At 41.3% G+C, this 15,586-nt stretch overlaps 2 protein-coding genes across 2 annotated transcripts in view; one reads left to right on the top strand and one right to left on the bottom strand.

Annotated features, from left to right (window-relative positions):
• LOC124165131 (kinesin-like protein KIF14) overlaps positions 1–15,586 on the bottom strand; it is a 115,210-nt gene that overhangs the window by 53,870 nt on the left and 45,754 nt on the right. The window lies entirely within an intron of this gene.
• Positions 365–15,586, top strand: part of LOC124165136 — a 33,324-nt gene continuing 18,102 nt past the window's right edge. The window contains exon 1 of the mRNA XM_046542442.1: positions 365–1,058. Within this exon, the coding sequence (XP_046398398.1) occupies positions 866–1,058 (193 nt within the window). The 5' untranslated portion in view covers positions 365–865. The remainder of the gene's footprint in view (positions 1,059–15,586) is intronic.

Below are 15,586 nucleotides of genomic sequence, written 5' to 3'. Positions count from 1 at the left end.
AGGAGAGAAGGGCCACGAGAGAGGGAAGGTAGGTGGGAAAAGTAGGGGGAGACCTCAGCATGGGGAAAAAGAGAGAGGGATACAGAAAAACGTAAACAAACGGCTGGAATCTTCACCCACACTAGGGGCTGCTGAGGCAAAGTGGGGGAGGTGTAAATAAAGAGGTGGAAAGAAGAGAAGGGAGTGAGAGGTCCACCCATCCCACCACAACATAATATCCCCCACCCCTTCTTCACTAGGGGACAGAATGAGGGGCGGGCAGGAGAGAGAGATGAGGGGCAGGAGGGGAGGCAAGGAGCGTAGTAGGGGTGGCGTCAGACAGAGAGGAGGGGGAGCGGGGAGGTCGAGGGGGAAAAGGCGTGGCGGCGGATTGGCATAAGCACACGTCCGCACGCTCTCGCAGCGAAAGCACGCAAGAATCACACAAGCGCGTCGTTTTCAGTCCAAATAGAGCAACTACCACGGGAGCTACGAAAGCGTCCATCACAGCTGGGTCGTCCTGAATCCATCCTTTTAGGCGAACGACCTTCCGGCCTACCACCAAAGCGTCCTCCGCGCCGCCACGTCGACCGAAGCTCCGGCGTCGGACAGAGGCGGGCTTCTGGAGGCGAGAAGCGCGGCTAGAGGAGCGGCGGCGGTGGTCGGTCGACGGAGGCCCGTGGCACCCTTGTCGCGGGGTCGGCGTTACGCGAGGAGGACGCGGGGTTGGCTGCTACTCGGACCTTCGGGCCGAAAGAGGAGGCGCAGGAAAAAGGCGCGTTGAACCTTCTCTCCTGACCAGAAGCTCGAAAATGGAGAGCTCCTGAAGAACGCAACACCTCTTCCTCGTAAAGTAATCGAGTAGGAGAGAGATAAAGAGGCAGCCATGGATCTCATGTACTTGCCAGACGCCTTCACTTTCCACGTGATCCGGTCTCCAGCGTACGACGCTCGCGAGTACTTGGACGCGGCGTGGGAGGAGGAGGAAGAGAGACTCCGGAGGCAGAGGAGGAACAGTGGCGGTAGCAGCAAGGGCAAGAAGGGCAAGTCGCCCCCGTGCACCAAGAGCGCTCCCACTGGTGAGTATCCACCATGCCTTTCCCGCGTACCTTTCTCCTCATCGAGCTGTCACTTCGCTATTCACCACGTAAACTTTGATTGGTAGTGCAGGCTTTCGCGGTGTGGCGAAGATTCAGCGGAGATGTTTACGGGATTTACAACGCGTACGTCCATCCTTGTAGCCGACAGTTTCGCCGCCATTGCCGGTGGCTTCTTCAGGTCACTGACGTCGTCTTCTTCAGTGACCTAAAGAAGCCAGCTGCAATGCCGGCGGAACTGTCGTCTACACAGATGGACACACGCGGTGTAAATCCCGTAAACCTCTCCCCTGAGCTTTGATTGCTGTACACCGCTTACTACTCTAGTTGATGAGACTAATTCTGCAACGCGAGATCAGCGACTTAACGAACAGGCGAATATCGATCAAGTGCCTGCGCATCTGCAAGCAGAGAAATAATAAGGGTATATTGTAGGTGGGCGTTTTGCAGAACCGTAATCATGAGCTTATTCGCATTATAACCATCTAGCTTCGTCTGGACAGTGTTGTCAACTAAATAGCTCTCTCTTGTCAACCTACACAGCTCTCCCAAGGGAAATATTTTCAGCCGCATACCCAAGATTCAGAGAGAAATGGGCAATGGATATAAAGGAGAGACGAAAGAAAGTCGAAAGGCGGACGAACTGAGGTAAAGGACATCACGTTACTGTACTTAAGTGATATCAACTATAGTACCCACGATGACTCAAAAGCAGTGTAATTTGCCATAGCCCTCAAAGGCACATAAATATAGCAATGCACGAAGACCGTTTTAGTCCATCGTAAATAGCTCGAACATAGAGCCCGCCAAGAATAGTTCGGTTCTAGACGCTAAGGAGCGTTCTTATTCCCCTCATCCCTCGAGTGTTTACTACGAGGGAATGAATCAACGCGAGACACGTGCTAAGTCGGGGGAGTTCTCACTCAAATGTGGATGGGACCCCATATGGGACGATCATACCGAAGTAGGGAGACGTGCTGAGGGTCACGCACACATTTCGGTGCAGTAGTCACAGCACTCGCATAGTTAAGTAAGTTTTCACGCACGATTCTTTTCAATTTTTGGGGGACCTACACTAAAAAAATGCTCGTAACTACATGACAACATGGTAACTAATCTATAATTGCTTGAACCATCAAATGGATACCATTTATGTCAAAAAAAATTGCGTATATCATATGATTATCAGCACCCTCCCTTATCTAAAGTATGGAAGAGTGAAAGACCCACAGCTCAAGCATCGGGTGACGTATCATCCAAACTCAAGGGCAAATGCTCCCCACGAGTGCCTCCACAGCACATTCACACACTTCATCAAAGCATACACCACAGTCATGTAAATCTCGAACAGCCTTGATGTTATTAAAAGAAATGACTTCTCGACGTTCGTACACAGGTTTCATTAGGGCTTTAAAGATTTGCTATTATTTACGTGAATACTTCCGAATAATCTAGAAGCTCATCAAGCCATATAGGCATCAACGGCGTCACGTCGAGGTAAAAATTGGCAGCGCATCAGGGAGTTGCGTGTGGCCACGCATTTCTCTTAACAATGAACGTCATCAATAATCACACCCTATACGGCAGTTCCTTTGAAACGGATAGTCCCACGTAAATAATAACAGCCTGATTGATCCTTATCAGAATAATTCGTGTCCATGTACGCCAATCGACTCATGCGTCACCCTACGACACGACGTCAACACAAGGAGGTGTGGTCGAGGATGAGGCATTGGCAAGCATTCATATCTTATCTGATAGGGCCAAATGCAAAAACATTAGGGTAAATAATAACGCTTTAGCGAAGTGTCAACGAATCATTGCATACTGAAAAACTAAATTTACAACGCAGTTTTTAATTGGATGGGAAGTTGACTTTCGGGAATACTACTGAAACGAAATGCTGCTAGTGATAATAACTGAAGTGTAACTCCACCGTGTTTACATACTTTTGTAACCTCATGAGCAATAAGATTAGGCAGCTTGCATCAAAGGGAAACAGCAGCCGTCGTGCATGACAACAGGCGCGAATATTTAATAGACGTGCACACGCTTATACCAAGTCAAATCCTGGGATGAACTGTAATCCGCTCCAAGGAACAACACGGAAACCACCGTTTGCCGTAGGGCACAGGTTTAGAAAGCGAGAGTACCATTCTCCAGCTAATTTTGGGACGACACGGAAGTGAAGAGTGCATTCACACACCTCATGTGACGTCTATTCGCGTGAACAATTCAATTTTCTCGTTTCGCTGTGTTGCTCTGCTGCAGGAAGATCTCGTTTTTCGATGCTTGGGAACGTGGCACATACTCAGTTCCCCCACACCTCAGGCTAAAGAAAGTGGGTTGATATTTTGGAGAACATCTTCGGCCATTTGGGCCTAAGTAGGCTGCCTCCTCTCATTCCAAGAGGCTGAGATAAATAGATTGTATATAATAGGGATCACTAAACTTGAGAACAGTGTAGTTCCCTTTGAATTTTTATTTAAATATTGGCATTAGATAATTTTAGCAACTCTTGTCCACGTCAGGAAAATTAAACCAACAGATGACGACACTTGTAGGGGGTATATTAGTACAGCGAGTGATAATTTCCCTCGTTTTCCACGGTCAACGGCCCTGATCTGGAAAGCGTACTGCCATTAGCCCTATTTAAGAACATCCTATGTCAACAGTCTTTTATCCTTATTCTCGTAATAAACACTTAAGGAAATAAAATTTGGTTTGGAGGACATTACATACGGTAAATCTCTGGGAATAGATGTTGAAGGCAGAGGACTTATACGTGAGGAATCTGCGATTTTTTGAAAACTTCGAATGCGCTAAATTAAAAGCCGTAGTTTTGAACCTCAATAGCATCTCCATAATTCGCACAATTGAATTAAATGTCACTGTGGGAGTCACACTGCGAAATCGTTAACTTCAACATGGGCTACATTTAACGCCGCAGTTTTGAAGTCCAATGCAGCTTTATATTTCGGATAATTGAGTTAAACGTCACTTAAGTGACACCAGTGTCGCCATTTTTGAGTCCTAAATAAAATCAGGCAAGTCGTGTATGCTTAGTTTCTTCATTGTGGTATCGAAGAAGGCATCAATGTCAGAAATACTTGAAAAGACAAACAACGATCCACTACGTTATTGGCCGAGGTAAGGGATGTGGGGCTGTTGCCCGCGTCCTCGCTCGGCAAGGGGGCCCCAGTCTTGCGCGCGCTTTCAGGGCGCAAGTCTCGCCGCCATTACCGAGCGGGCCAGGTGCACGCGCCCGCGACAAACCAAAACACTCCACTCTTCCCTTTCGGGCGCACCTCCCCCTCACTTTCCGGTTTTGAAGGGGTAGGACTTCCCCTCCGCCCCCGTCGCTGCCCCTCCATCCGTTCCCATTCAATTCCCCTGCCGCGCCCCCCCTGAGAGTTCATTGGCGGGGAATTCAAGAAGCGGGAGGCCTAGTCTTGACCCCCTCTAAGGAGAAAAAGGGAATCATTTACGGTAGCAACAAAACGTGTTCCGCAGTTTCTACACTGAGAATTTCATTTCAGGCCACGGACAGGTATTCGATCAACGTACCCGCAAGCACGGAATAAGAGCCATTCCGGTTCAATCTGGTTCAATCTCAACTGATCAAAATGAAGATGACGCCTTTAATGAAGATGTTTTCAAAGCATACATAGGTTCACCTGCTACTGAATATTTTAGCAACGAATAGCGCCGCAAGTTCAAATTATCAATTATTTACCTCAGATTTCGCTCGACAAAAATGTGTATTTTTAATTATTTTTAACGCTGAATCATTTAATTAAGGCAGTTGACTAACTTAAACATTTAAGTAATGTGAAATGATTATCTTGAATTGTTAACAACGATTTTATCCGTTTTTCCCCCTTGGAAATTCTACATGCAGATCTTACAAGAGATTAAGGAAGCTGTGAACGGGAAATAGAAAGTAAATATAAATGAAGCATAATAATTTCAAAAACGTATAGGCGTAAATACGAAATGGTACTAACATACAGTTTTTTATGCTTTCACGAATCAAAAATAAGAGCCGCAATTATTCATTGAAGGTAGGTGAGGATCTAGTATGTCCCAGTGAAATTGACGGGAAAACTATAGAGGGTAAGAGTATTGCTGATAGGTAAAATTGCTCATGCGATTGAGGACATTTCGAAGCTGTTTTTAGCAGAAAATGAGGCACTATGTAATGACCCATCATTACTGGCTTAAACCAACATATTCAAGTGCACTTTCATTTCAGAGTTGACATGAAAAAGTTTATTCCAGTGACAGGATAATGGCTTATCTTGACGGACGGGCGATCGCTGTGTATCGAGGCTAAAGGTTTAAGGCGAGGTCTCGTCGAAAATATCCATTGTCAAGCCACAATCGCTGGTGATGTCCTGTAGACGGATGGGACAAAGGGTTAAGAAGAGAGGAATGAGTAGCGCGCTAAACGATTTGCACCGAGTTCTTTCGGGGCGCGGGCGTGGAGAATTTTTGGCCGACGTCGATCAAATGACGATCATGAGAGCGAAGACTCGGAAAACGAGTCTTGGGGAGCAGGGCAATTTCTCACAGTTATCAATAAGAATTTCACACCAATGCATAATCCAATTAATAGCAGTACATTTGATGCACAAGGGGAAAAAATAACTCGTAATATAAATATCCAGTAAGTGGTGAGGCTATCAACGTAAATGAGATGATCAAGTAGGGACGGCAAATATTGATATTGACCAATCAAACGAAAAGAATGACTACAGTAATTTGATTCACCGTGGGTACGTAAACAATGTCATAACGATCAGTAATTTAGAATTATCGTCATTTAAATGTGGTAACAAATAAACAGACTTCTAGTAGGAATACAGTCACTCTAAATCATAAAAATACTTTTTGTGCATCCCTATGATTCCACTTATAAACAGTTTTCTGAATTACAACATTGCGCCTTCCGTACGTGATCTATTTTATAGCATTCAAGCTACTAGGAAGCATACCCTTGATATATTGATATCTATTCATTCAAAACACAATATTACAAACACTGATAGCCAAAACTTGTAATCACAGAGCACGCTTACGACCCAGGAATAAATAAAAAACTTGAAAAGGTAAAGAATTAAGTGTAGCAAACGGGGTCGTTGCCCGCGGTACCCTTGCCAAAAATGCAATCCACTGCCCCTTCTCCCTCCCGCACATACAATGCAATCGCTTCCTTTCGCGTGGGCCGCGCTCCAACTTCATTGGTTCACTTATCGGATGTACCTTCTGCTCTTCCTTCGACCACGTCCCTTGCATTATTGGGACGCCGTAAGTAGGAAGAAAACGCAAGCTCGGGTCCCTTGAGGTGATATTTGATCAAGTGAGGCAACTCAGAGCTAATTATTCTATCTTGAAAATTACACCTCCTGTACCGGAGAAAAGAGTTGCAGATCGTTCTGAGGATTGAAAGCCATTGCCTTCTCCCGTTAATTAGCTGGAACAAATGGGGCGCTAACTGAAGTATGGGTCATATTCATTGAATAAAAAATGTATCCTAAACGTGTTTTGGCACCGCACAATAGTTATAAATCTAATGATCTCCTGGAGGTACTCGGAGGTGATTTTTTTTAAGTTAACAGGAATGGCGAAATGTGAAGTTTCCATATTTTTTCGCTTGTTAACCAAGTTCATAGAGAATGGTATAGAAATCCCGTAAAATACATACATTATTCTGTCCATACGATTTTTTCCTCTCTTTAAAACAGCTCGAAATTTTAATGACAAAATTAGCAGCGATAAAGAAGCAGAATACTCAATAACTACGTTATAGGTAATAGGTAATTGGGTCTTAAGATCATTTTGAAATTTTAAGGGACAGCTGAGTAAATTTATCTAAAAATATAAACCTAACATACCTTTTAGTTACATGGAGCTAAGAAAAACGAAATTTATGACCACACACTGAGATAGAAATTGTTCCAATAATATCGCACGATTTATATTCTTCTTTCTTTAGTATTTCAAAAGATTTGCATAACTGCATTCCATACGTTGGAATCGCATTTTTCAAATCGTTCAATATGATAATAATGATATACATTCAAGAGCATTACATAACATACGGAAGCTTTATAAATAGCATACTGAGGGTCACAAAGCTAAGTGAGAATGAATAAATTACATAACATACAAGACTATAAGATCCAAGTGGAATAGGAATCCAAGTCTTACTATTCTTTTTTCTAAATATGAGCTTTCTAAATCGATGTAAGTAGTCGATTTTATCATGTAAAAAACGACGTATTTCCTGGTTTGAATCAATTTATCCAATTGCTATAAAGCTAACACGAATGTGTTACCACCATTAATTTTTTAAATTTCTATGCTCGTTTAAAAATTCCTAATTCATTCTAAACATTATTCCCGCAGCTGGAATACTACTTGTGTAACCTATTGGTGCGTCAAACAGTCACAAAAAAACGAATGCTACATAATGTATTACACGCTTACACAATGCATCGGTACTACAAGGAAAATTCCAACTTTTTGGCACTAAAATAGATATAAAATATTTAGTTGTAAGTAGAGTTAACAATTGCCGGCGAAGGATAAAACACACTATTTCATTACGGACAAAAAAGATATTCAGCGGTTCATAAATAAAATGGCAAAGCCTATCATCTAGTCAATAAAGACGTATTTTTAATCCTTTCAGTCATAATTTCCCTTTAAGGGACACCACTTTTAAGGGATTCTTACTCCCTAATTAGTATATCCGTCCGTAATAACGAGCATAGTCCACAAAATTTATTGCATGGAAGATAGTATAACGTTTTGGCATAGGTTTTGATAAAATCCCAAACCAATTAAAATAGCTAAAAATTATATTTATAGCAACGGGGAGAAAAAAATGTCTTACTGAAAGGGTAATTAGACGCAACAGAGGGGCGCAACATGATTAGGAGCATCGAACACTTGGTACCTTGCAATAAAAGTGAATAACAATCCGCTTCGTAATTCTTCAAGTCCTCATTACTGGCTTAAAGTATTAAGTGCACTGATGGGTGTATGCCGCCAGCCCGCATCTCCATCATTTCGCACATCCAACCCACAAGTGAGTGCGGTATAGGCTGCGCGACCTCGGCCCTTGCTCTCCACTCCATGAAGACTTGTTTCGACACATCCTCATATGTGGCTGGGAGAGGGAGGCAGCGAGGACGGCTCTCCAAGAGTATGTCGAGGTCCCCGCAGCGACACCACCACCGAGAATATATTCGCTACTTTGCTTTACACAGTAGTAAGAACCAGCAAGCTATGAGGAACCGAGTGATTTTCAGGCTTTCGCGAACGCACAACAATTTGGTAAAACAGGCACTGACAAAACCTAGTAAAAATAACTTAAGTAACACTCCATTATTAATACAATTTTATATTCTAATTTAAAATAAGAAGAATAGTAATGAAGTTGAGCTACTGATTAGCTGAAACAACAATGCCCAAAAATAGGGAAATACAAATGCCAATAAAGTTCTTAGCATAGCCATCGGCGGGTTTACACCTATAATATTTCCCGTATATTATTGCGAAGTCAATCGAGAAATCGGTTTTGGAAATATTGACTTTTTCCAACTGCGATTGGTTTTCGAATTTTCTTTTCCTCAGGAATGTCTACTTTAATAGTAAATGGAAGAATAAAAGTTAATTTATCAGTTCTTGCCACGAGTGTTGTTCCAGGCTTTATCTGGTGAAACTTTGACGCGTCAAAAGAAAAAAAACTGGTTTGTTCCACTAAATAATTATATAGCCGACTGCTTCCGATGCAGTTTACATTATTCTCACCTACGAGAAGTGCCATACGATCACACCTGATGGTAGATTTTTAAAGAGGCAGACGATAACTTGTGAAAACTAGGATGTTCATTATCACAACGAAAAGCTGCAGTAAATTTCCTTTGGCAAAAGTTTTGTTTTAGTTATTATGATCACCAGAAGATACGTAACTATATCGAAACAGGCCGGCAGTAAAGTTATTTTTGGAAAATATCTGGCCGTATACTTTGATCCTTCAATTCCTTGGCTTTAATCGTTTTCTATGAGCGCTACCGCCAATCACATATTTCTTTTCTTTTTCGAAATTTTTTCCTTGATATTTCTCAGAGATCCAATAATCCACGAGCTTCCATATTGATAGAGATTTGACGCCCTTATTCAGCCAGTCAACATGGCCCATATATACTTAACCCTTATTTGCACAACCTGTTAGCGTTGAAATTCGCGACGTATAAACGGTGCGAAGATAATGAACGGGAACGCGCACCTCCGGGACTTTGCTCCTTTACGAGGCAAACATTGACTAGGAAGACTTCAGATATACCTGCTTGTTATTCGGATCGTACCCATTGTGTTGTCTTATCATGCCCATTGTATCTCACATGAGCAATAAGGACAATGATACCTGCGCTACGTTTTTGTTGCCGCGGAGATACAGCCTATCAAATCCCCTCGGATAAGTGTCTAATTTGGAGGAAGAAGACGGCATCGCTCTCTCAATAGTAAGCAACCCGAGAAGATCGCCGGTCGCTGAACCTAAGCAAGAATGTCTAGAAGGGGACCCCTTTTGATTCCCAGATTTAGCCTTTGAGGATCCTAAATACTATATGCATTCACTTAAGAAAGGCAGCCATAGTGAAATCGGGCTTACACGAACAGCTACGAATGTAATTCGTGGTACGTAGTAATTGCGTAAAATGAGAACATCTCTAATCACCGTACTTGCCATCCTAAAATAATCGTATCCTCCGCCATCGAGGGCATGCTTTTTTTCGCATTTGACGATTATTAAATCCGCTTCTATTATTAAACTCAACATACTTGTGAGAGAAATATCACTAATCGCGCAATTTAACGGTTTGATCATCGCAAAAATTGTTAAATACGAAACCGGGAAACTCTCATCAGTTAAAAAGCAATCGTAAGGCTATTAACTTGCAACATTCCTCGACGTCGACCGGTCAAAATGCCTGCTTTCCGTAAAAGAAGGCTACGTACTGATTAACCTTAACCTAAAACCAATAAATTAAATCCTGTGGAAGTACTGCCTTGTTTCATTAAACTAAAACCGATTAATGCTGTAGATCACTTTCGCGAAGACGAAATCCTACGAAGTGAATTCTTTGAGGGAAGCGATAGGCGATGCTTAGCAACACAAAACAATGAAGTTTGCAAAAGAAACTGCACATCGGCGAAAAGTTTCTTTTTACAAGAATCCGGGGAAATTTAGCAGCGCACATTTTTACTGACTGAGAGGGAGAACTTTATCCCCGAGGGCCACTCTCGCTTTACAAGCAAAGACGGACTCGCCCTTATAGCAGAAAAGATCGGGCGCGGACTCATTGATCGAGGGATGGAGCGGTCAGTAGAAGCGGTGACACGGAAGGCCAAAAGTGATAGAATATGAATGACCCGGCAACGAATTCAATGATGACTCATATGTGGGTCAATATTTCTGCATCAGATACAAAGGAGCGGATATTGGTGGTAGCGTATTTAACACTAGAGGGACCGAGGTTATATGGCTACCTAAAAGTACCATTGCCGTCATTTCGACGGCCAGTAATTATTTAAAGTGTTTCTTCCTTCATGGGAAAATGAATTGATAACTTCATTAAATGTAACCTTTCTCTTTATTTATCAATACAACTGATTAATTTTTTACGAATAATTTCGCAATAAGAAATTTATAATGAACAACGGCCATGTTGATCCTGCTCCTCCTACCGACCTACACGCCACGCGGTATGGAAGAGATGCTTTTTTTCATTCAAAATGTAACTGAATCCTGTGGAAATATTGTATTGTTTCATTTAACTAAAACCGATTAATGCTGCAGATCACTTTCGCGATGATGAAAACATACGACGTGAATTCTTAGAGGGAATCGATATGCAATGCTAAGCAACACTAAACAATGAAGTTTGCAAAGGGATGTTGAGGGGATGTTAAATGCACAAATGTGCTAACTAAAAATCAAAATGTCCAAACGAAATATAGCGCAGTGATTTCCTAAATAAGCGTTATCGTTACAAATTAAAACAAAAGCTTTATCTATAATTTTGACGGGTATTGGTCTTTTAAAGTAGACATGTGGTATAACCCCATTTTTGTGTGAAAAAAGTTATATTTTACCCGAATACGTACCATAAAAGTAAACATATGTAAGAAAAACTAATACTTTAGAGCAATATTCTAGACTATATAGTTAAGTAAGTAGATGTTACCAGTCAAAATGACGGGTCTGGCCCTTCTGGTGTTAAGTTATGGGGAGAATGGGGACTGAAGGAAGTGTCGTAGATATTTTTTCTAAAAGGTGTTCTTTAACAATTACTCCGAATATAAAGTTGACTTTAAAATACCGCGTGATAACTTGGTAACGCAAAGAAATATATAGAAGAATCGATTCGAGTCCAAGTAAAAGTAGAAAATTTACACAAAAATCGTCATTGCTTTCTTATTTCCACTAATGTATCTTCGTCTATAAAGGGTAAAAGTCTTTTCTGAAAAAAAGCCTTTTTGCCAAAACGAAATTCTGAGTATTTTTAAATTACATAACTGTAAATTATTTAAAAAAAAAGGAAGAGAACTCGCCAATGTAAATATATTTATAGGTGATATTTGCTTCAGGTGTAAGCCTTCGCTTAGCTGTACCATGCGTATCGCAATTTATGCCTTAGTGCAAAATGGGAGAGTCGAGATTCATAATAATTGGGCAATATTAAAAGAAATTAGGCTCAAATTTACGCGGCTGCGCGCTACAAATCTAAAAAAAATAAGGGAATTAATACAAAACTACAAGAGAATTCCCATGCATGGCTTACATTTGAATGATTTGTACACAGAGCTCTGACACAGTGGAGTCACAATTCAATTGAAGCTGTCGCTCAGATGTTACCAGCACGTTACTCATTCATTGCCCCCCAGCTTAGGATGCTTTTACCCTTTAAAATGCCGTTCCCCGAGGAGTAAAAATTCTTCGTGCATATTTGTCCATACAGTGACCATGCTCATGACAATGCGACTCGGTGATTATTAGAGGAAATAATAACGGTCGAGGTATCCACTCAGTAGGTACACTTAAGGCAGATTTTTATCTTCTCGTCCGTTGTAACTTGAAGGCCGATACAGTGTCTAGCCCTCTTTACTAACGGAACAAGGCAACTTTTTTCCTCCAAGTTAATTACGACCATGAAAACTAGAGGCCGTGAGTAGGGGAGAACGATAGTAGCCAAAGCTGCGGTTCGATAGAGACTTCAACACCCTGAGTTTCTCAAAAAAGTAATAACCTTATAATATATAACATAACCTTAACTTGATGGAAGGTTATGATATCCATAATGACAAGGTCATTTAGTGTAAATCCATAATTATGAATTACAACCGCATAAAACTCATAGGCAAGACCAATAAAATTGGTCGCAGTTACAATAAGGAAATGGCTTATCTGTAAAATAACTTCAATCCGTGTGAAAACAATGTGATTACAACGCAATTCGTTTCATACTCCGCAAGGAATCTCTAATATGAAAACAGTATCAAGAAAAATAAGTATATACCTAAAAGGCAATATTCTGAATATTAACACATTTTCACTCAACAGGAACGCCAAAGTTCACGCACATTTTTACGCGGAAATAAAAATTACCGTAGACTACAGCATAAATGATAAATATTTTAGACATATTCCTAGAAATGGCACTAAATGGAACCTTAAATCTAAAAAGGAGCCTTAAAATAAATAAAAATCACCGTATCCTCCATCATTAATAAATTGTATCTCAGACTATATTCTTGGAAATGGCATTACGAGGAACCTAAAAATTCAATCCAAAACTTCCTAAGGACCATTTCCATCGTTTTAAATCTAACTGCGGAATATGATGATGTGTTGACAATAACATTCTACAAAAACGTCATGATATCTGTGTGATCCGACGCGATGAAACCTTCGCATGGCAGGATGAAATTGGAGCATCGCTCGACTCGCGACAGTCCCGCGCAAAAACCACGAAACATCCTTCCCGAGCAACGACCCCCTTCCTCGACACCAGCACATGTTATCTGTGGAGTGAACGGCCACTCTTCAATGCAAGGGGAGGGGCAACGCGTCGCATGTAAGGGCATGCGGCTATATATAGCTCTTCCCTCGGAGCCATGAGGTCGCGCCTCCTCCCCCAGCAAAGAGCGGAGGGCGTGAATGCAAGATACGGGAAAATCAGAGGGTGTCCTACTAGCGTCAGATCTTCATCTCTGGTTGACATAGCAAATCTTCCTCAGCATTTTAATTTGTGGATTCCCGATTAAAACTAAGAAAAACTCAGTGACTTCCTCTATTCCTGGTTGCAAAAGTGACCGCTTTCGGTTGCCAAAACGCATGCAAATAGTGACTGCCTCAACCGGTCACACATTGAAAGGCTAATATTAAACACAATAAAACCCGAATTTTCAAGCGTGATGGATTGGAATTTTTCCATATTGAAACAAATACTTACTAATAATAAACAATGGGCACAAATGAGGTTTTTTCTTCGTCACATAATCATGAAGCCCATCCACCACGGCATAGCTTCAAGTTTAGATATCCGAAATCCTTATACGCCTGCGCGGGGATGAGGGTCATTTTGATACGATTTCCTGTCACCGCTTCAGGAAAGTATTGACATGCGACGACTGCGCAGAAAAATCCCACGACAAGAGTTCCTCCAAAAGGTGTATACATTTTTGAAATACTACATAGGATTTACAAGGAATCCCCTAAAGCTATTTTGGTTCTACAGAAGTTTCTCTTTTTCTTGGACTTTTTCCCCGTCGTTATCTATAGATAAATATTTGACGGGGGTCCCGCAATTTATTTAACTGAAAACAAATATTACACAAGTTTTAGATTCATCTCGCCTGTACTAATCCCATATGACATTAGATTACTCGGAATGGGATTAATCTAAAACGTGTGAACAAACAAAAAACACGGTAGAGTTCCACAAAATTTATGTTGCTGTCGACTAGTTTCGACGGCTATAGCGTCACTCTCTAGAACAACGGCAAATAAAGAATTAAAACGTACGTTAACCCCGTCAAATATTTCTCTAGCGGTGGAAACTGGAGGCCGAGTGTGAAAATTTATTCAGGAGACGGCGCTAAGCTGCAACTTAAGCCTTTCTTATGAGGAAAGCATAGGAAAATTTTAAATCAAAGCCACTCATTTTTTTCCGCATGATAAAAACGAACGGACACCAAGGTAAAAAACCCTGACATAGTGGCAGTAAAACTACAGTACGTGTCTTTTTGAATAGTTTCGATTTTTGTCGTACATCATCATCATCACGCGCCTTCGACGCAAATCTGGGACTTATTGCGCCCCATTCATAAGTCAAGAGCAGGGATCGGTGGGGGCGGAGGAGGCACTCCATCTTCTGCGCAAGAGCGAACCATCGCGCCAAGAAAATGGGAAAAGGGTGTGTTTTGGAGGAATGAGTGGATCGATAGAGTGGGGTGGATCAATTCGTCGTTTGGGGAGAGAGTGGGTCAGGAGACAACACGCAGATACGCAGGCAGAGTGCGAACGTACCAAAACTATTTGTAAGTTTAACTGATATACTAAGAGTTATATAGTGAAATTTCAACTAGTCTTGACTAGTTTTCAAGACTAGTCTTGAAAATGATACAATATATCGGAATTAGTTCACGATTAAAGGTTAAGTTGTAGAAAGCAATTTTTGTTATTTTTCCTAACTTAACATTGAATTCAAATAGGTTAAGGCCTTAAAAATTCAGTGCAAAAAACTCTATTCACGACATGTTCTAACTACCAGTAAAATTTGAGCTTCCTTCCGCGTGGGATATTTTTCATTTCCATAAATAACCCAGCGTCGCGTTCTTCCGACAGAGAATGACGTCGGAAATTATCAGTAGCAAGAAAGAAAAGATATAGGAGGAAAAACCTCATGATTATAGATTTAGTAAGCCACCGAAACCTTTTGCGCCGCACAATTTCTTTATGCCTAGTCGATGAAAATCCCACCCAGCGGAAAATTTCCGTAAGGGATCAACAGATAAATTTTTTTCCCAACTCATTCGATTTCTATCTGATTCTAAGTCTGCTCCAAAAAAGCCGAAAGCTGAGCCCTAAAAATTGCGTTGAAATAAATATCAAACTAAGGTACGCAGATTGTAAGGCATTTTTTCAATAAAGTGTGACCAATAATTTCTTTATTCGAGTGATGGCACATCAACAAATAACGTGCGAATTCAAATTTTGAGGAAAACGCAAACTAAATTGGTGAGTGCACGTAAATAATTGGCGAATTCAGAGTTATTGTTATCTGCGACGCAACCAATGCAGATTATGATAAAAAATCATTGAGCACATGCATAGCATTGTCTCGTCATTAACGAAGATAGGTTGGGCCCGTCCTTATATCCCAAATAATGTAATTTTAACCACCAACCGTCACTTCGTTGCATTGGTATGACAT

This window comes from Ischnura elegans, chromosome 9, assembly GCF_921293095.1.
Source record: "Ischnura elegans chromosome 9, ioIscEleg1.1, whole genome shotgun sequence".
In the NCBI taxonomy this organism is placed as follows: domain Eukaryota; kingdom Metazoa; phylum Arthropoda; class Insecta; order Odonata; family Coenagrionidae; genus Ischnura; species Ischnura elegans.
The sequence above is the reverse complement of the archived record's forward strand: the minus strand, read 5'-3'. Positions and strand labels throughout refer to the sequence as shown.